At 30.2% G+C, this 23,191-nt stretch overlaps 2 protein-coding genes across 2 annotated transcripts; both read right to left on the bottom strand.

The window, feature by feature from the left end:
* Positions 1–564: 564 nt before the first annotated feature.
* Positions 565–5,385, bottom strand: LOC103486623 (uncharacterized). Its single transcript, XM_008444633.3, has 3 exons — positions 4,342–5,385; positions 2,047–2,218; positions 565–1,296 (listed from the first exon to the last, which is right to left on the bottom strand). Exons 1-3 carry the CDS (start codon positions 5,137–5,139, stop codon positions 833–835), a joined length of 1,434 nt encoding a protein of 477 aa, XP_008442855.2. The 5' UTR covers positions 5,140–5,385; the 3' UTR covers positions 565–832.
* Positions 5,386–6,436: 1,051 nt separating this feature from the next.
* LOC103486624 (uncharacterized) lies at positions 6,437–9,792 on the bottom strand. The gene is made up of 3 exons (XM_008444634.3): positions 8,869–9,792; positions 7,645–7,816; positions 6,437–7,197 (listed from the first exon to the last, which is right to left on the bottom strand). Exons 1-3 carry the CDS (start codon positions 9,640–9,642, stop codon positions 6,755–6,757), a joined length of 1,389 nt encoding a protein of 462 aa, XP_008442856.2. The 5' UTR covers positions 9,643–9,792; the 3' UTR covers positions 6,437–6,754.
* Positions 9,793–23,191: the final 13,399 nt, after the last annotated feature.

The following is a 23,191-nucleotide window of genomic DNA, read 5'->3' as shown; positions in this document are numbered from 1 at the left end:
TTGAGATGTTATATAGTTTAGTTTTGTTATCATCCTTTCAGAAAATGAGGATGATTATATTTCTTTCTCTCTCTCTCTCTCTTTTCTTCTTTTCGTTTCTTTCTCTTTATTGGTTGTTCTTTTCGTTTTTTCTTTTATCTGTTGTTTTTACATCTTCAAATAAGAATCCCAATTCACATTTAAGCTCAATATTAACATTTTTTTAAAAGAAATTTAAATATAAATTTAATTAAGTATTTAAGTTTACATGTATTGGTTTCAAATGAAAACAAAAATATGAATATTGATAGACTAAATGTGTAATGTCGTAACTATAAATATTTAATTGAATTTAATTAAGTTTCTTCGTAATAATGAAATCAACTGTATAGAATGTATATTTTTCAATTATTAACACACCATATTATCTAATTAGCTCACAAATAAAATGGTGTGTTATAAGGAAATGTAGAAAATAAATATAAAATAAAATAGAGTTTGAAACCTTGGGTTAAATTATTATATATATGAATAAAATTGATTGGTTTGAATTTGATGCGTTTAAATAGGAATAGTTACGATAAATTTTTCAATAGAATATTTAATTTATCTATATAATAATTTTTAAATGTCTTATTCAATATATCTCATAAATGAGAAGATTTGAATTCGAGACCTCTTGTTCTCAGAAACATATATACGGCTGAGCTCACGGCTAGCCATTACTACCCCTCTGAAATTTATTTTTTATTTTTCTAGTTATGGAGCAAGAGAGCATCAATATGCATCATAAAATTACACAAAAAAAAAAAAAAAAGAGGCACATACACATTTCCAAAATCAACCAAAATTCTTAGCCTTCATTTACTTCCACGGCACTATTCACCAGAATTTTCTTCATCTCATCGAAAATTTGGTTCATTTGATCTCTGGAAAACAAAGGCGACGGGTACACACAAGCACAGTCCAACTGACCATCACGAATCGTGTCAAATAAGGCGATTGATGGCCCGACACCATGTGCAGAGGCATAGCCAATGTAGTCATTTAGGCCGAGGTTCTGGTGCCCGGGACCGGAAGTTTCGATGATGGGGTCTTCAAAGACCGAGATGAGGGCCGTTCTCATGGATGACGATGGAGTGAGGCTGGGATTTTCAATGGCTTTGCACATGAGGAAGTTCAAGTCAGACATGTCTGAGAAATGCTTGTTGTTGTCTTTGGCATTTGAAAAGGAAAAATAGCATCGGTTTGCCACTTCCCATAGTTTATCTTCAGCTGATATGTCATGTGTATTCAGAATGGCAGAGTGATAGAATCCTGAAATGTATTTCAGAAACAAAAAACAGAAACCAATCATGAGTTTCTATTCAATTTAACTGCTTCTATGGTTGTAAAAATGAGAATTAAGGTCATGTTCGATAGTTATTCGGTATTTTGTTTTTAGTTTTTATAGAGATAGCACAACGAAGAAAAACACTTATCTGTGGAAGCAGTGTTTATAAACATAATTTTTATCGAAATTGGTTGAATAATAATTTTCATTTCTGGAAGAGAAACATAGCAAGTAAAATCTATTCTAAAATTTATAGTGAAAATGTTAATAAAAATAATAACTTACTAAAGATGCTTGAACAACATTTGAAAATACAGAAAATGAAATTAAACAACTCCCAAAATATGGGAACCTAAATGGTATTTTATCCTACAACACTTTTAATTCAATAATTGAGAGATAAGGATTTGATCAACCTCCAACCTCTGCTTCAACCAGTTGAACTATCTTCCAACTGGCAAAAACTACGACGATTATAAGCTTAATCTACAGGACAAATTTTTTCTAGTTTTTGACACAGTAGCGTTCACATGGCACACTAAGAAGCATAAATACAAACACGAGAAACATATGCGACATGTACACAGCGAGACTCCTTTCTTTGAAGAAAACTGAAGTTTTCTCGTTCTTTTCAACATGCAGAGGAAGTCGAATAGAAGTAGATTAAATCGAGCGATATTCGGGAGGGCGAGATATTTCAAGAGTCCAAAAAAGAGAAGGGAGCTGAATGTTACCTAGATGGTGGCTTGTGAGGGGAGGGTCAAGGAGAGAACGACAATCGTTGAGCGTAACAACAGCATATTTCTCTTTCTGGTAAGGAGGAAGATGGTCCTTAGAACAACGAGTAGCAATCAATCCAGCAGCTGCTAGAGCTCCACACAGCTTAATGCCTCTCAATTTGCACCCCTTCAAACATTCATATCAAATCAGAAAACTCATACTCGTTTGTTAACTCTTTAAATTTTGAAAATTAAGTTTACAAATACTACTTATACAAATAAAAATTTAAAGGTTTCTTCGATAGAATATCTAAAAACAACAACATTTTGAAAACAAGTACTCTTCAACTACAATTTCCCCTTCCTATTCCACTATTTACTTCAAACACATCCTAAATGTTGTTTTTGACAGAGAGTATAAAATTAAGTGACACTTTTTTTATATAATTTAGCTTGGAAAAACAAAAGGATCAAACAAAAATATCTTTTAAAATTGGAGAATGAAAAAGTTTTTTCTTTTAGTTTTTGGGTAAAAGAAAGTAGATCATAAAAACACGCAAACAAAACAAAAACATTACAAATATTTAAAAGAAAAAGAAAAAGAATTCTTTTTATTAAATAATAGGTCGAGCATATTATAAAATGGATGACTTTGCAATAGAAAATAAATGCTTTATTATTTCGAGGCGACGTGTCGTCCCCACCACTTTGCACTTTACATCAAATGTACAAAGCCAAACGACAGTAGCTCCATGGACATCTCACACTACTAAACCTGACTCCCTATACCTAACCACACCATAATAAGACGCAAATTCCTTTCTTAAAATAATAATATCCTGTCTTGAGTCAAAATTAAAATATTGAAAAGAAAGGACATTAAAAGACAATTTACAATAAATGAGCGTTGAAAGATTCCATCATATGATTGTTATTATTTTCTTGAAACAATATGATTTCCCTTTTTTAAGAAATATGATTCTTTTTAGTTGAAGTTAGCAAATACAAATAACATATGCAAACATTTCAGTGATGTAATTACGACTAAAATGTGATTTCCCTAAAAAACAAAAATTTATCCTAAAGTTTATAGTTTCCAAAATTCAATAGAAAAATGACCATCTAGTCCTCGGACAAAGAAAGCCACATTACTTTTTTTTTTTTTTAAAAAAAATAATACATTATTTTTGTGGTAGAGAATGAATATCAAACTTACTACTAAATTTTAAAAAATGATAAGATTTCAATGAAAAGAAAAGTAACTTTTTTAATATAATAGAAGATAAGAAAAAGACTTGAGAGCATTATTATTGTTTGTCCTATTAATTATTCTCTAATATTCAATTCATTCCGGAAATATTCAAAGTGATTAATAAAAAAATTATTTAGGAGAATATTTTTTGTGAATATGCCAAAATTTAGGAGATAAAATAAAACATTAAAATGAAAATTTTAAATTCATCCGCTAAAGTTCTCAAATTTTAGTAGAAATTATAAACATTTTCTTCCATCTTTTTTCCCTTCAAACATTTGCTAATTATTATATCTAAAAAAGCTGTAAATTCATCGAGTATTATAAGGTAAATTATATATTCATGAAAGAATTTGAATTCCTACCAATAATAAAGGCCTAGCATAATTTTTGTACAACGAAAAAATAGACTAAGATTGATACATGTTAATATAATATATAATGCACAAGAAGGGCTAAATTCAAGCTTTATAAATAAAATAAATATAAAAGTAAATGAAAAAAAAGTAAAAATCATTTCCAAAAGTATGATAATAATTGTAAATATACTCTCAAACTTTCAATTCCAAAAATTGAACTTCGTACTTGTATATTAGTTGAGTCCCAGACTTACATAAAAAAACAATTTAATAAATCTTAGATTCGATGTTCATTGTTTAGGATCCAATCTTCGTAATAGAAAGTTTAAAGATTTAATTTCAACCATAACCTAAGTTAAGTTTAATTATAATCCTTTGCTATTTGTCCAAACAAATGGTACAAACTCAAAGCGTTTATTTAGCAAATTGGTTATAACTTATTAGTCTCTATTTGAAAAAAAAAACCAGAAAATGGGGAAAATACTAAAAATAAAATCGTAAATCAATATCTTTTTAGATTTAAAAAAAATCGAAATCTGTTTGGGTTTTACTATATATAGTGGGTCCCACTCCTGTTATCATGATTGATATACTCATGTAAATTAAAAAAATAAAGAACTCCCAACATTTTCCCGAGAAAATGAAGGAAAATTTGCGTAGAAAAGCCAAAGAAGAAGAAGAAAGAAAGAAAGAACTTACAGCGAGAAGTTTCTGAGTTTCATCGGAGTTCATCTTCAACCTAATCATCTGAGAAAATCTCTCCGAATTCGGATCTTTGAATTCCATATTCGCTAACCGGAACGAATTCAACGAGTAACCAAGCATGTCGAAACCACGCGCCCAAAGAGACTTATTCGCTTTACCGTTAGGGATTAGATCTTCAATCCCTAATCCAATCTCACCATTATCCCCAATCTCAAATCTTCCGCCTTCAATTTCTCCTCCGTCTGCCGCAAGCACTAGCAATTCTCTCAACAGTGCCGCCGCCGCAGCACGATCGCATGTCGCCGTGTGGAGGCTGAGGAATACCGCCCATTGGCTCTCGCTTACTGTGTAGACGGTAGCGAACATTACGTCGGTGTCGGAATACGACGGATGGGTCGGATCGAACCATATAACGCGGTTGATCTCGTGCTCGTGGATCTTGTGAAAATCGGAGACGGAAGGGTCGTCGGCATCGGGATGAGAGGCGATAGCGCGTGCAGTGGCGGCGAGGTCGAGGATCTGGAGATGGAGCGACGGAGATGCAGGGATGAGGAAGGAGAAATCTCGTCGTAAAGGATCGTGGTGGATTTTGGAGCGAAGGATTGGGTGGAGATTTTGGAGAGTGTGGAGGGAGGATTGGAGATGGGGAATATCGGGAGGTTTTGAGAGGAGTAAGCCGAGGACAGTGGTGCCAGTGCCACCGGGGACGGCGCGACACCAACTGTGTTCGGTGCCACCGACGGGACGGGATTTGGACTCTCCGGCGGGAGGAGGAGGAGATTGATCAGACATTTCGGAGGTGGTGACGATGGGAGTACAGAGAGTGAAGTGCCGGCGTGAGAAATCCGATCCCTTCGAAGAAGAAGAAAGGAATTTTGGATGTTTAAACGACGTCGGGTAGGGGGTTTTAGTCTGGCGTTGCAAGAGTCACATGTTTTTTCGTAATTACGTGTACATAAATTGTCTTAATTTTGTATCTCTTTTTCTTAAAATCTTTAGTCTATTTTATATATATATATTTTTAGTCCAATTGTTTATTGAAAATCGGGTTATTAATAATAATAATAATAATAATAATAATAATAATAATTTTTAATATAAAATGTAAATATATTTTAAAATTCTAGAGTGAAACATGCTAAGGAAATCATTTTTAAAGTTTGGAAAAAAATAATCTACAATAAGATTTTTGGGAGTAAATAAACTATTCGAAATATATGAACCGGACATATTGAAATAAAATTTAAAACAAAACACAGGATAGGAATGAATGTATCCTCTAGTTTTATATAGTCATTTTTTTAACTGTTTCTTTTGTATTGTGTATCACTCCAATAACTAATATTATTATTTGGGACATTTATTTTATGGGTATTTCAAGCAAAATATTGAATGGGATTGAGAGTTCTTTCCTTTCATGGAATTATTTCTTTGTCTATTTACCAATAAATTAGAATTAACAATAGGGTTGGAAATCTAAAATTAGATCTACCCGTAGATAAAATTGGATTAAAATATCAATTTGCGGTTTTTCTAGATTTTTTTTTTAATTTGGTTAGAATTCAATTCTTATATTTTAAAAATTGTAAATTATCGTAAGACTTGAAAGAAAAATAGACTTAATTTTTAGCTATCGAATCATGTCTTAGTTATATGTTTATTTTAGCCCCATCGGTAATGTCTACTTGAATTGCTCTTAGAACAAAAGATGTTCATAGGTTGATGTCCAAGCGCTATGGTTTTTCCACTTTCTTAAAATACTCAACTTGAACTTGTTCCATTTCTTCTTTCTTTTGGAACAAAAACAAATGAGAATTAGATTAGAAATTTGTTAAAACTTCAACACAAGAAGGAAATTATATCCCATGTTTACGAATAGAAATTAACCAATCTAAATAAAATTAGACAACCACGAAAAGGAAACTGTAGAAATTAAACCTGGGTATGCATCGTCCATTCCAATCTGAACTTTGACTAAAAGATGAGCCATCCAACAGAAAAGGCTTCATCAATCCATTTAAAATATCAATTGGTGTAAACTCACAATCAGAGAAAACTATAACATTATGATCCAGCAAGACCTATTATCGACCAGTAACATCTACTTGATTCAATATCATTGTGAATTTTTAAACCATCTGTTTCTCCATCTTTGTAAAGAGTACATATCCTTCAAAGCTACGTATTACATTGATAGTCAAAATAGAACGAGTCTTAGTAAATATAGGCTAAAATATTTAAAACAATCTATCTATACGTTACTTAATTGCAACAACACGTCTCGAAAGTGAAATAGTATTTAAACCCTTTTTTTCGTAAATCACTTAATTTAGAAGAATAATGTAGTGAAAAAAGAAAAATAAAATATGAAGTTCCTAAAACACCCCCCAAAATCCAAACCAATCCTTCATCCTTTAACAAGAAGAGTCTTAATGTTAGTAAGCAGGGCCTCCATTTGGTCCCGAGAGTGCAATGGAGATGGATAAATACACGCACAGTCTAGCCGTCCATTTCTAACGGTGTCGAACATGGCAGCGGAGGGCCCAATGCCATGGATGGAGGCGCAACCAACATAGTCGTTAATGCCAATATCCTTTTGCATTCCACCTGAATTGTCGAACACCGTGTCTTCGAATATAGTCATTAGCGACGTCCTCATTGCACCCGAAGCCGTCAGGCTCGGGTTCTCGATGACACGACACATCAGAAAGTTGAGGTCCGACATGTCGGTGAAGTGCTTGTTTGAATTCTTGGAAGCCTCCACTGTTGTGGAGACTTTCTCCGCTAGCTCCCACAGGTCTTCTCCTCCTTTTATGGTGTAAGAGTTGAAGATGGCAGCATGATAAAATCCTGAAATTTCCAAGGGTACTTTAAGTCTTTTTGTTATAATAATATTTGAATGTTCAAAAATAATTTTTTCTTTACATCACAATTATAACTTCAATTAGGCCTTATTTAATAACGATGTTTACTATTTTCAAAAACAGACATAAATACCAAACGTGCCTTAATTTTCCTTTTTGAAAAACTAAACTAAATTAAAAAAGGGAAGGAAAAAAGTGGAATCCCTTATTGAATAGACCATTTTAATTTCCAAACGTCGATTCAGAAATCGTAGTCGTCGTATATGTAATTAATATTCATAGCTACCAAAAGAGAGAGTTTCAAAGAAGGCAAAGAATGCGACATTAAACCTTGTAACTAAAACCCCCAAAATATCATAAAAGTGGAAATAAATATATGAAATTAAATTGGCCATTTCCTTTTAATGAAATGGAAATAATAAATATTACGTACCGAAATGGTGGGAGGTCAGCGGAGGCTCAAGAAATCGCCGGCAGTTTACTAGCGTTATGATACCGTACTTCCGGTGGTGGCGGTCGAAGCCGTGGCTGCCGGAGCTGTGAGCCGCCATCAGCCCCGCCGCAACCAACACTGAACTCAATTTTATCCCTCTCAATTTGCACTCCTGATCGTGATTTTGGGTTTCGGGAAAACAAAATATTAAAATGGTTATTCAAAGAGTATTTTTAGGTTTAATGCGGAAAATATTTAGGTTGCATTGCGCCTAATTGTTTTTAGTTCAATTAGTCGTCAAATCAAACGGCGGCGTTTAACAATTTTTCCTAAATAATATATTTTTAATTTTTTCGTGTTGTGTAGTTCGCTAGAAGATGAGTATAATTGAAGTGGACAACAAACAGATAAACAGATAATTGTAGTTTAGATGAACCAAACTATTGTTTCTTAACTAATTTGTTTTGTTTTTCTATTTTAAATTTTTAATACATTTGAGAAAAAAGAACCAACAATTTCAAAAGTTTAAATGAAAAAAACTACTAAAACCACCTACAAATATATCATAGTACATGTATGATAAATCACGAGCTCTCGTAAATAGTGGTTTATTGCAATCTATTATAGATAGATTGTGATATATTACTAAATTTATAAATATCTTGTCGGTAGAAAAATGCTTGATTTTGTCATGATGCGTAGATACTTTGTCCATTTTATTACTTCTTACTAAATGTTAGTAGATATAACATTAATATAAGTGGGCTCGACTTTATATCTAAAAGCACTTTAACCTAATCCACACTAAATAAAAGGAGAATAATTTTTTTCAGAATTAACATATATATTGATATGTAAGAAATCTTTTAGGGCTGCAATGTTTGTTTGGTTGGACTTAAAATATATATATATATATATATATATATGTTTCTTAAAAAACATTTTTATTGAACTTTTTTTATAAAAATTCTTTAAAGTATATTAAAAAAAAATTCTTTTTCGTATTTTGATTAATGAAAATATTCGAAAGAAAAAAAGGAGTCACCAATGGGTATAACGCAACGTTTTTAAGATTTATGTTTTATAAAATCCTAAAAGGATTATTTTGTAAGCAATCTAAAAATAGAAATATTGAAAACAACGTTTAATGAAAAATCAGAATAGAGTCCACATTATGGACAGGATGATGATGATGATCTCTAAAGAGAAAATGGTAGAACTTACGGAGAGAATCTTGTTCGTTTCGGTTTGGTTGATCTGAAACCTAGCCAACTGCGATCGTCTCGCAGATTTTACATCTTTGAATTTCAGATTCGTTAATCTCAATGAATTCACAGAGTGGCTAAGCATGTTCAATCCTCTGGCCAACAATGGCTTCTTCATTAAATTTCTAGGAACAAGTTCCTCTAATCCCCGCTCCACTTCCCCTTTTTTCTCTCCGCCACCACGTCCATCGCTGGTCATCAAAACAAGCAGCTCTTCCAGCAACGACACCGCCGTGGTCCGGTCGCACGCCGCCACGTGTAGTCGAAATATAGCGACCCATTTCCCTATCCCAACTTCGTACAAGTTAACAAACAAAATATCCGCCGCTGCGTCGGAGCCGGAGGAGTTTAGGCTCCGCCAGGCGGTGTTGTCGTTGAGTTCGCGTTCGAGGAGAATCTGAAAAGGGGAAATGGAAATGTTACCTTTAAGAGCATTTTGATCATTAAGGAGGATTTTGGAGGTTTCTGGAATCCCGAAAATCTTAAGTTGAACGAAGGGAGTGGGAGAAGTAAGGAAGGAGAAAGTGGAAGAAATGTGGTTGAAATGGAGTTTGGATTTAAGAACAGGATGAGAATTTTGGAGTTTGTGAAGGGCGTTCTCGAGACGTTGAAGACTTGGAGGTTCGGTGGAGGACAATGCTAGGATTGCGATGCCGGTGCCGCCAGGAACGGCGCGACACCAGGCGGTTTCGGTGGAGGAGGCTAGTCGACGTCGGGTGTCGGAATGCTCCATATGGGAAAATCCGGGGGCCGGAGAATTTGAAGGGGGAAAAGAAGGAAGAAGTTGTGTTTTGAAGAAGCGGCGGGTTTTGATTTTGTGCTGGGGAATTTATAGAAGGTTATAAAAGCTTTTTTTTTTTTGTTGGTGTGAGTATTAATGGCGGCTCATGGTTGTAGTTATTTCAGCTTCAGTATTTTTATTCAACTTTAAGTAGTATTTCTATTGGATGTTTGGCACTTTTTTTATATTAGAAAAAAGTCTATTATTTTTTACTTTAGGAGTACAATGTTATTAATTTATTATTTTTTTAGTTTATGAGCACACTATACTCTTTCACAATATGTAATAAATATTGGAGAGTAGTTTAGGAAGAAAAGAAAAGGTAGTAATGCACTTTGGTGCATTGATGCGCATTTGTTGCACAAATGAAATATCAAAATATGTAGATAAATGAGTGACCAAAGAGTAATCTGCAAATGTTGATGTAGTCTAAGATGCAATTAAGTTCTTTTTTTTTTTTTTTTTTAATGGAAGTATGGTTTGGAAATAAAAACAATACATAAATTCGAGAGTAGTGATATTTTCTAAAAAATAATTTTAAAACTCTAAGAAAAAAAAAAGACAGATATAGAAAGTTTAAAAATTCATAATTTAATCTAGATTTTCTTTAATCAATTTAGTTTTTTTTTTTTTAAAAAATAAGCTTTTGTTATTGATTTGTTAATTTATACGCATGTACAATGTCATGTAAATTGTGCAATGTTTAAGATTACAAGGTTGAAGTGAGTTGATTTTCAGCATAACATACATAATAAGTATTTAATTGGTTGACAGCTATCGACTTTAATTTTACTTCACACAAAATTTAGTGTTTAAGAATTCATTCTAAACTTTCTAGAGGACCCAATATTAAAAAAATAAAAAAAATACAATAATTAGATTTAATTTGAAACGTTAATTAAGAACACAAATTTATCATACTTTGATATAATTTTAAAAGTTAAATTATCAATTTATTTTGTTTTCTCCGAGTCTTCCAATAGTGATAAAATCTGTTTTTTTTTTTTTTTTTTTTAAATTTATTTACTGTCAAAGATTGACTACGTGATTACCAACAATTTAGACAAAAAAACGATAGAGAAAATATGGACCAAAATTTTTCACAAATACATATAAGATGATATATCATTAAGATTGTGAGCGAGTTATACTTGAGTGCATTTCATGATTTAAAAAAAAAAATATATATTCGTCTTTTGATTACTTCATTTAAGATTCAATGAAATCAACTTGAATTATGAAAGAAAAATAAAATAGAATTGGGTCCATATAAAAATATTGGTGGAATATCATCAATTTTTGCATATGGTTGAGTCTACCCTATATATTTAAACTCTCTCAAATATCCAAGGAGTAAAAGATGTTTTCCAACTCTTCTTTATTCATCCCAATCATACAAACACAAACACACAAACAATAATAATAAAAAGTTAATAATGAGATAAATTATGATTAGACTGCAAAGAAAATTGTACGTTTTATAATAAAATTTTCGAAACGTTGTACATATTTTCCATGAAGGAGGGGCTTATAGCTTCTGTTGGATAATTTATGGAAGCTTGTAAAAGCTTTGCTTTGGTGTGAGGATTATTAATGGCGGTTCGTTGATGCGATTGTTTCTCCAGTTGGGCTGGGAAAAAAATTTAATATTTGTATTAAATATTAAAATAGTATTTCTATCCAATGTTTGATATTTTTTCTTGAGCGATAAATATTATTTTTGTACTTTGAAAAAAAATATATCGTTTTAATTTATGAGTTCAAGATATATACTGTTTTTTTCTTTTAAAAAAGGCTTTAAATAACCCTAAACCCTACTTGTTGAATAGTACTTTTCTTGAGAGAGTAATAAATGGAGTACTACTATCACCTCAAAATAATAACAATGAAGTTAAAAAAAAATACTGTTGGTTTCATTTTACTCAATTAATGGGTCATGTTTTTAACAAAATTGCAATAAAGAATTAGGGTTCATAGTTTGATATATTTTGAAGATATTTTGTCATTTTTGACAATTCTTAGGGTATTGTTGCCTTTGCAACAACAAAACTCCACAGTCCATATTAATGACTCTAACACTCCACTTATCTTCAAATCTAAATCGCCGCCCCATTATTAAGCTTTATTCTTTAAACGATCTTTTTTTTTTTTCTATCTTGAATTTCTTCTCCCATTTCCTAATTTTGTGATAATTTCGCATTGTTCTCAATCTCCTTTTATTGATCTTAGAATTTTCATATTATTTTGCAACAACCATGACAAAATATATCGTGATGTGTTTAGTTGACAATTCAAATTTATTGAATTTAACAAATTTGTATTTAACATATAATTGGATTATGTTTTTGAAATTTATATTTGAGTTCTGCAATTTTTTTGAAACGAAATTTTTTGTTTCATGGCCTACACATATTTTGAATCTTGAAATTTAAAATAAATGATTATAGGTAATTTTTGATTACGTAACACAACAAGCGAGTTTAAGAAGGTCATGTGTTCAAGTTTCTAACATTTCTCTAAAGCTCGATAATTAGATTTTTTGAGGTAGACTATACTTTATTATTGGCGTGTGTTCTTCCAAGTGAAAAACATCGAAAGAGGTAAAAGAATTTGACGAACAACAATAGAAATTCCAACAAAATGGTTTGTACACGATAATGTCCTGTATAAGTTGTTGGAAAAAGGTATTGAGTGAGTTCAATCTACTAATTAATTATGAAAAATTAGTTTTACTCAAAACTATGTTATTCCCGTGTCATGTTCATGTCAGTTATGAACTTTGGGCCAATGCATTATTGTTCAAGAAAATTGTATAACCTAAGCCTAGAGGTATGCATACACATTGCTAGTAGTACACGATCAAGCCAAGCTACATTGATTACGTACAGTATTCTGATTCAAAAATAGTTTTTATAACTAACGAACGAAGTTAATAAAAGAGTAATGATCAATATTATTAACACTAGGTTTAGGTTATATACTATGTTTACAATCGTTATGACTTAATGAATACGTTCATTCAATCATAAATATTTTTTTTATGTATATATTTTTCATTTTTGGTATTTAACATTTATTTCTCATATCTATTTTAACATAAACAATACATTCTTATTAGTCGTATTTTAAGAAAAGTAATAAAAGAAAAGAAGTGTTTTTTCTTTAAATCACTGTGTTTTCATGGAAAAGAGAATTAAAGAGAAGAAGAATATAATCCATGGGGTCAACTTGGTCGATTGGTAAAATATGTTTTAATTATATCTTCCATTGAGGAAATAAAATATTTATCATCGTGTTTCGAAATGGTTGACGATTTGATCCTAACCTTCTTCGTAAATACTAAACTAAAAGAACATTAAATAACGTAGATTATTTTTTTAAAACAATGACAATTAATGTATTAACTAGAATTTAACATGCATAGGCTATACTAAAACAATTATAATAAAATACCAAAAGTTTACATATTATAGAAAATGTGAACGATTATTGAATATAGATAACTCTATTTAACACAAACTCAAATGTTTAGCCTGTTTGATAACATTATCATTTTGTGTTTATTATTTTCTGTTTGATGTTTCTTCTCTTTTACGATATATTTTAAAAATATAAGTATGTTTGATAATTATTTTTATTTATTAATTTAAAAAATAATAATAATTTACTCTTAAATTTGATTTGTATAGATTGTTTGGTCATTGTACTTTTAATTTTATAACCATTTAACTTTTAAATATATAAAAATTTAGTCTATAAAGTAAACAATTCATCACAATTAGATGCCAATTATTACTATTATTTTATGATGTATTTTAAATTTATAAAATATGGATCCTCTAATTAGCTTATCAGCCATTTAATAATAAAAAAAAATTAAATGTTAAACAGTAATTTTTGACAAAAAGTAAATTATTAACCGATTAAAATTAAACGAAAATGTATTTGAATTGACAAACCTACGAAAAATACACCAATTAAATCGTTGCATAGGAGGAGGGCGAAGAGAGTTAGGCAAAGAAGGCAAGATAATGGCCTCGATTGAAGAGCAAATGGGAAATTGACATCAAAATAGTTCCATCCCCGCAATTAAATTTCTTTTGTCTTTGTCTTTTATTATATTTATTTTTGGTTTAAGTATACAAATTTGTAAATAATATTTAATAATAAAAAGGGTAAAAAGAAGAAAAAGAAGAAGAAAAAGAAGAAGAGGAAACCATTTAATTCCATGGTACGATTCGGCAGAAAATAGAGTGCCCAAATCGCGAGATTTGCTCTTTTGCATTAAGGGTAGCCCTGCCCGCCTCTATATAGTTATTGATATTCGGCATCGGGCACGCGTTTTATTTATATGGTCAAAATTAGGCACTATAATGTTCTTCAATTCCTAACGAAAAATAATGGTGGATGAATATATTGTAATGTGCTTCAATTACAAATGTAATATTTATTTTCTTTATTTTACGTTTACTAAAGTATATTGTAAATGTTTATAATTTGATTGTAATCGAGATGGTTTACTTTATATTATATGATATCATTGTCTTCTCACCATAACGGTTGTCATTATCATTTATGGTCAATTGATAATGGTAATAATAATAGTAGTATGTTTTAGATCTTCTACTATAATGAACGATTGAGTGCCACATAATTCTCAAACACAACCTTGTTGACCATTTTTTTAGCTTCGTAATTGGACGACATTAATTTGTTAATTATGAATAAAAAAACTAAGGTTCATATTTTACTTTGAAATTAAGAGTCTAAGTTCGGTTTATTTATCGTGGAAAAAAAAGAGTACAAGGTTAGAAAAGTAGAATTAAGAGAGGGGTTCAAGAAAATGATCCAATCAAAGATCAAACCTCTCATCGTTAATTCAAGCATAACAAAAGCACGTTTCATCTTTCCTAAACAAAAAAAAATCATTTTTTTTTTTAAATTTAAAATTTACATCTAATTTAATTTTCTTAAATTTAAAAGTACATTATGGAATTTTCAATCCGTATCAAATAGATTCTTATAATTCTCTAAATTTTTATTTTGTATGTAATAAAACCTAGAGCATTTAATGTTATGTTTAATAGACAATAGTATATTTGTGTATATTTGTCTTAATCGACAAGTGTTACATCCCAATAAAGAAGAAGTCCTTGGGCCACTAGTCGCGTTCATCTCCTACCAAGCTAAGAGCATCCACAACTTTGTTTTGGGAACAAATAATATGTGTTTGAAACCTTGAACCTCCGTCAAAGATGCCAACTTGAACACTTCGTCAATATACGAACCTATTTGGTCATCTTAATTGAAGATAGGTTCATCCTCAACTCTGTGATTCGTTTTTTAGTAAGGATTTTTACATTCGATGGAGAACATAAAGAGATGCTTCTATCGTTCAGTGTCTTGATCATTTTTTTATTCTATCAAATCCTAATTTTTCAACTTATCTTGATATATATCTTGATAATAAAGGGTTGAAGATACTTACACACTCTTGGAAACCTCAAACCCCCACGTTTCATTCTTTTCTAGCAAAAGCAAAAAAGATGGGTTGTGAAAGAGTAGATACTTTACCTAACTTACATTTTTATTTGAACTCAACTATATGGTTGAGGGAAAAGGTTATCATTTTTATTGAACTTATTTGTTTAATAAGAAAAAAAAAATAAGGCAGGAAGATATATATATATATATATATATATATATATATATATATATATATCTTATAATAATATTTCATGAAAATGAGTTCTTAAATTCTACTACTACTTACATTTTTTCAAAACGAGCAATTACGTACATATATAGTCCACATAGATGTTTTTAAAAAATAGCGATAAATTATTTAACTTATTTATAAATGTAGCAAAATGTCACTTTCTATTTGTGATCAACCATGGTAGATTTAGATACGCATCTATAAAGTAAATGAAACTGAAATTTATAGTAGAAAAGATAAAAGATGATGTAGCTCACATGGAATATTTAATGAGTAATTTGACCTTTATACACGAAAGCTCGTGAATGAATGAGATGATAAATGAAATAACTTGACTTTTTTTTACCTATGTGTTTTATTTTCTAACAGCAAATAATTGACAATATGTTCATTAAAAGCTTGACAATAGAAGCCTCTTCCTTTTTCTTCTTTCTCAAGAGAAAATAAAAGTAACAACTTCACATGTAGTAGGGTTAAAATTGTCATCTAACATGCAAAAACGACTTTACTTTAGCAATAACTAACTAGCATACTTACTCCATCACTTTAAGTTAGTAGTTCGATTATCTGCCATCTCTATATATATTATATTAAAAACAATATGATTGTCTTATATTTGTAATATTAAATTAAAAAAGTGTAAAAACTATGTTTGATGAATATGAATTTAGTTACAATCACACACTTCTAGAATGGAAGGTTGTAATTTCAATTAAATTTTCAAAATATATGATTGTTACAAAAGTCATAATAGCAATTTTTTTTTTCTAGATCGAGTAGTTTAGAGTATTTAGAACAATCGAAGGAATTTAGTCCACTTAACCGGGAGTCCTTTGATGAAATAACCAAATTACTTTATTATGAATTTCACACATTGGAAGTCGTCTTTCAATTCCCCTCATTCCTTTGCTTCTAAAGTGTAGTTAGGATGCTCCCACGAAGGGTCGTTGACGTTACTTGATATGATCAGTTCATTTAGGGGTCCATATGGGATGGATTAATGAAACACAATCTTGGGAAGCTAATCATACACTACATCCCGAAGCAGAAAAAGGCGTTGGAAGAACAACCGTTGGGAAAGACCCATTGTCTCGATGCCAATTTTCACACGCCGGGCGAATGTCCTTTTTTCGATGCCGTGATATAGAAGTAGGGAATAATAACTTATCCCGATACGGCATGCAAGCATCGAAAACTATCAGACGAAAATTATCGAACGTTAATTGTGTTAGACAGATATTCCTGACGCATCCTTCATGACATCAGGGAATCCGTCGGGAGTAAGGGGATCTCTCGACGTTTCGTGTTGCATCAGGAGTTCCCCTATAAAATTGATGTTTTAGTTCTGTGAAACAAAAAACCGAAACAAAAGAGAGACAAAGAACGAGAGAACGATTTTACCGACGATCGAGGAGAAGAGAAGCGCCTAGCCGTTGCTGCCGTGAGCCTGCCATCGTCCCTCTCTCGCCGTCTTTCACGGGCGAACAAGGCTGCTAGACAAAAGTAGGCTTACAATCATAGCAGCTGGTTAAAGTCATTTCTACAATGACAGCACGAGCTCACTGAGCAAAGAGGGGAGCCAGTCGATCGTGTGAAATTGTTTCGACAGACACACGTTCGAGATGAGACGTTCGTGTCGCAGACCGCAGAGGGTGCACATGTAAGTTATCCAAGCAACACTTCTACCCTTATTTGTCCTCTTTGATAATATATTTTTGACTTGCTAACTTAGTTTTTAAATTTGTTGCAGAATCAAATGCTAGAACTCCAGTCTCAGTCTACCCTAAAGGGTAGTCAACCACTCTCTGGGGATGAGATATGCGAGACGGTTTTGGGTAGACAACTGAGTTACTCAAAAGGCCTTGGTTGGGGACCCAAGCTGAAGGCCTGCAAGATGATGAGTGCAAGCAGTTTCACGATGTCATGTCCGCAGTCCATAGTAGAGCTTCAATTATAGGCTAAGCTTGATCAAGCTATGCAATGGATTGAAGAGCAGACAAGAAATCACAAAACATTAGTTTCAGAAGTGGAACAAATGCGGAAGCTGATAGAAGACATGACTCGGGCACAACAAGGACCACCACATGATCCGTAGCTTTGCGGTACGTATATATGTTTCCATTATTCTTAAGTTTTTGAAATGACAATATATAGTGATGATATGGATATATATGTACTAAACTTAGCCACTTTTGTATCATTGTAGGACCCGCGGTGTAGAATGACGTACGAGGCTCGTTAGAAGACGTACGATTTTCTTTGCACTTTTTTGTATTATGAACATTAAATTTTTTGTATTATTAAGGCTATTACATTTTTTGAATTTCTTTGTATTATGAATATTGATTTTTTTTTGTTAAATTTTTGTTTGTATTTTGTAATTTACTAATTTATTTTGAATTTTCTTTAATTTAATCCAAAACGAATGTGAATATTTCATGAAATAGAGACTCATTGACAAACATTATAGGAAAATATTTCAGGAAAAAAAATAATGTATTTAAAATATAAAAATTACATATAAAAAATATTTCCTGACGTAATACAAAAATCGAGAATATGTTGCAAACGACACGTCGAGGATAGTTATTCAAGATGCATGGACGATGTCGGATTGGGAGTAGTTATTCCCGACGCATAGATGACGTTGGAATTGGGGACGTTGGGGATTACTTATTATCGACACCATCAAAGACGTCAGAAAAGACGACATCGGGAGAAGGTTATTCCCGACGCCTTGTTGATGACGCGTCAGGAATTGGTCTCCCAATGCGTTTCTTCCGACGGTCGTCTCGACGTCCTTTTCTGTATTGGGAATTCTTTTTTCAACGTCTTTAGCACTTTCGCCGACGTTTTTATGTGTCGGATGTCTCCTCACTTCTTGTAGTGATAGAATGATGTAATTGTATCTCTTTTAATTGAAGGAGGTCAACCTTGTCGAGGGCATTCGATAGTTGTTCGTTTTTTAGTGTTTAATCCATTAATTTATGCCAAGTATTTAAAGAAATATTGAGAAAGTAGACTTAATCTCAAAGTTAAAAATTCAATTGAATCTTAATAAATAAAATGTGACACCCACTTCTTTAGTGTATATTAAATTTTGAAAATGATTGAAGCAAACCCATAAATTCTTTTGGCACGATGCACATGTAATGCTTTTTGTTTTTGTCGCTTACCCAATTCAATTTTTTTCTTTTAAAAAAAATCTTCAATTCTTGAATAATTTTAACATTTTTTTAATTAAACCAATATAATGATTTTCACTTTCAACCTTTCAAATTACTTTTTAAAGGATCTTTAAATAAATCCATTTTCTCACCTATCTACCTTTTAATTCGGTGAAAAATAATGGTGAAATTATAAGATATCATAGACCAATTTACAAATTTAGTAAGCAAAGTTGTGTAAGACATCGTGACAATGACATCCAAAAGGACGATCAATTATTACCATTTAATAACTTATTAAATACTAGATAAGAAAATATAAAGAGAGATTAATAAATAACCGTGAACAGAAATATTTATAAAATACAGAACAATTTTAAATTTTATCAATGTTTCGTCATACAATTGATTTAAATACCTTTAAAGTCAAATTTTAAATTTAGTTTTAATAATAATAAAAAAATGAAAACTTAATTAAGTATAATTATCTTTAAAAAAAAGATATTAATACCAAAGACGAAACATGAACATTTAACAAAAATAAAAAAAATTCAAGATTAAGGGTATAAATTTTAAAATCTACCCACCAAATTAAGAAAAAAAAATAATTTTAATGACAAAATTTCAATATATCAAAATTCAGAGACTGAATTAAAATGAAAACCAATAATTTTAGGAATAAATATATAAGATTTTGAAATTTAATAGGTAGAAATGTACGGAAAAAAGAGGCCAATAATAATACCAGAATTGAACCCGAGAACAGGACACGTGTAAATAAATAGTTGGGGGGTGGTACAACACACCCAAACAACTTAATGCAAATACAAACCTTTCTACTCATTTAATTTAATAATAGACCATAATTCCATGTGATATCTACTCTTTTTGATGAGCTTAGAACCTCAATATTCTAAGCTTACATTTATTGTGCAAAAAAAAAAAAAAAAAAGCTACTTTTGGGATGTTGAGGGTATGTAATAAAAAAGAATTTTTCTTTTTAATAATGTATTTTTTTAAAATAATGTTAAAAATAGGATAGGTGAAGAAATATTTATTTTTGATCCAATATTTTTCCTTCTACCATATTTTTCATATTACTTTTTTAAAAAATACATTATTTGAAAAAAAAAATTTGTAATCAAATTCGTCTACTAACTTGGTATTCATATTTTTACATGTTTGGCATTGATTGTTTTATGAAAAAAAGGGTTAAATTATAAAAACACATTCATCAACTTTGTAGATTATGTAAAAAAAAAAAACTCATCAATTTTCAAATGTTTTAAAAATATTTTTAAACTAAAAAAACGATTCAAAAATACTTTTACCTTAGTTTTAAATGGAAGTGGTTAAAATTTTGTTAAAAAAAAACTTCTATAAATTATTGAAAAGTTTAATAAACACTCTTGAACATAATAAAATAAAAGAAAATGAAAATCTTGGATCGATTCAAATTTTACTCTAATTTTCTCATAAACAAAAAAATTAAGTTGAAACATAAAATTATACAAAATCTTACAAAATTCTAAAACAAAAACTTATCTTTAAAATAGCCAAATACACTTTATTCATTTGACTAGTTATTGTTTTAATATATTTAAGAGAAAATTTTCATTTTGAAAATGTATATGTGAAATTTTATGTTTTAACCAAGGATTAAAATATTGATGTCGATGGGTACATCGAAGTTTTAATTTTATGTAAACGTTGATAGAAATATCGATGAAATTTTGATTTTTCTATGAATATTACTGAAAAAAATATAAAAAAAAATGACTAAATAATGTTTTATTACTTTCAAATAGTAAATGTCTATGTCATATTTATATTAGTGTCATTCGATCTTTATTTTTATCTTATTTGTAAATTTTTCTAAATGTAATGAAAATAACAATTCACCTCTCATATTGATATAAAACCCATAAAAATGTAAAAATATTGATAGAGATATCAACATATTGATGAGATTTTAATACTATAGTTTTAACTTAAATTTTTAGTTTTTATTTTGTGTACTAATAAATTTGGTGTAAAAATTGGATCGATAAGAGTGTTTTTTTTAACCTTTTATTTTTAAGTTTACTAGTATTTAGGAAACTTCTAGTTCATGTTATTTTTTAAACAAAATTTTTAACCATTCCATCTAAAACAAAAAAGCTAAGAATTTTCTTCTTTTTTTTAAGTTTGAAGACATTTTTTAGACATTTGAATTTTTTACTAAGGTGAGGTCATTCTTTACGATTTAGAAAAAAATAAAAATAAAGTATAAGTAAAGTAAGCAATAAAATGGATAAATATCTCATAAACAGTAAACATATTAATTAACTCATTTAATAATTAAAAAATCTTTAACATTTATTCTAATATTTTCATAATTGTTTTAAAAAAAAAAATCAAGAAATCCAGTGACAAAATTCAAACGTTGGATGTTTGTTAGTAAACAAGAAGTTTATGGTTTGAATATTGTATTAAAAAGGAGGTGAATATCTGTTTATAACTCAAAACTCTAGGAGTTGTATTAATTTAAATTACAAACTAATAATAATATAAATTTAAACCATGAAACTTTGTTAGTGTATCAATTTACACCATCCTTTACATTTCGTTTACGAAAACGTCGTATGAAACTTACCGTTGTATCACTTAAACTATTGCACTCACATGAATAATGAATGTAATTTTAAACATATTTCTCTTTAAAAACCGTCTATGCACTTAGTTTAATAGTCCATCTTAACAAATTGAAATTTGAAGAATTTCACGTACATGAATGATTTTCAAGTGTAGCTATAACTAAAGTTATCAACCGACGAATTTGTAAAATTTAAAAATTTAATTGTCTCGAATAATAAGTTTCACACGATGCTGGTTAAGATTAAATTTAGATGGATATAAAATAAAAGTTTGTAATTTAAATAGATAAAACTATTAGTTAAATGTTTTAATCGATAGAGTACCAACATTTAGGGCTATACATTTGGTATTTGCCAAGAAAAACTATCTATAAATGAAACCATTAGGCATTGGTCCAAAGGCTCTAAACAAATCGAATGCTAAAGACACTATTCCCTTTCCCTAACATTGTTACCAATTTACATCAATAGCCTTTTCTATTTAAATAAAATAAATACTCTTCCATTTATTGATTTGAATACCCAACAAATCTCTACCTACACAAATAATTCCAGTATATGTTTTGAATTGATTTTCTACGTGGTTAAAAATTGAATATAAATGTAAAATGCAAAAAAAAAAAAAAAAAAAAAAAAAAAAACTTTATGAACAATTTAAAAAGTCAATCAAAATCTACAATTAAAGAATTCTTCTATTAATCTATTTATTGGGGAGGCTCAATGATGAAATATCTTTATTTATTTTAAAATCATCTTTTTAATACCACAAAAACGATCGATTGAATTGAACATTCGAAACCAAATGGTTATCGAATTGGGACATTTACATGAGGTGTAATAAGAAAAATTAATGTTGGGATAATCAATTTTTCTTTAATCACATCACAATTTTCTAACATGATAAATGTTATAAAACAATTGCAACTTATATAGAAATTTATGAGAAAGGTTATTAGACAGTTCCAATAATGGAAATGACGTTGATAAATGTAAGAGATAGAATTACATGAAGGAATGGAATAGAAACGTCAAATTCCTCAACTAAATTTTCATCATCTTACTGTGTAACAAAATAAATTTGTTTGTTTCATCATCTATACTCTCATTATAAGTAGATTTCTAATAGAACATTCAGCATATTGCAAATAGAAAAAGTGGTTTTAAGTAAAACTTCTTATATGTTTGACCTAATATTTGTTTTGGAAAGAGTTTCTAGACAAAGACGAAGAAAAAAAAAAAGTTTGGGACAACGTTTTGTAAATGGCATTATAAAGTTTGCTTCTGCTTGTGCAAGCAAAGATGGCTCCAAGGCAACATCTTCTGTGCATGTTGCCTTGCTGCACACAGTCTTATGTGTGGCCAACACCCTTACTCTTGCATTTTCTGAAAGTTTAGAGAAATGTTTTCTTTTTTAGAAAAAAACAGAAGTTCAAGAAATTTGATAAAGAGTTCGTAAAAGAAATTGAAGCGACATAACTTTTAGAAAATGCTTTTGGATAGAACTTTTAAAAGATAGATTTTGCAAATATATATACACACACATATACATATGTTCTGGAAAGAGTTTCTAAAAGAAAAGAGGAAGAAGAAAAAAAGTTTGCGAGAATGTTTTGTAAATGACATTTTATTAAGGTTTGCTTCCGTTTATGCAAAGATGACACCAAGACAACATCTTCTGCGCACGGTGTGCACATGTTGGCTTGCTGCTCATTGCTTCGTGTATGGCCAACACCCTTACTCATGCAGTTTTTTGAAAGTTCCGTGAAATGTTTTCTTTAAAAAAAACAAAAACAAAATGGAAGACAAAAGTTCAACCAAAATATTTTGGAAAGAGTCTGTCAACAAAATTTTAAGCGAGAAAAATTTTAGAAAATGTTTTTGGTTAGACCTTTCAAAAGAGAGACTTTGCAATATATAAATACACACACATATATACATATGTTCTGGAAAGAGTTTCTGGAAGAAAAGAGAAAAAAAAG

Source organism: Cucumis melo, chromosome 4 (assembly GCF_025177605.1).
Source record: "Cucumis melo cultivar AY chromosome 4, USDA_Cmelo_AY_1.0, whole genome shotgun sequence".
Classification (NCBI taxonomy): Eukaryota; Viridiplantae; Streptophyta; class Magnoliopsida; order Cucurbitales; family Cucurbitaceae; genus Cucumis; species Cucumis melo.
The sequence above is the reverse complement of the archived record's forward strand: the minus strand, read 5'-3'. Positions and strand labels throughout refer to the sequence as shown.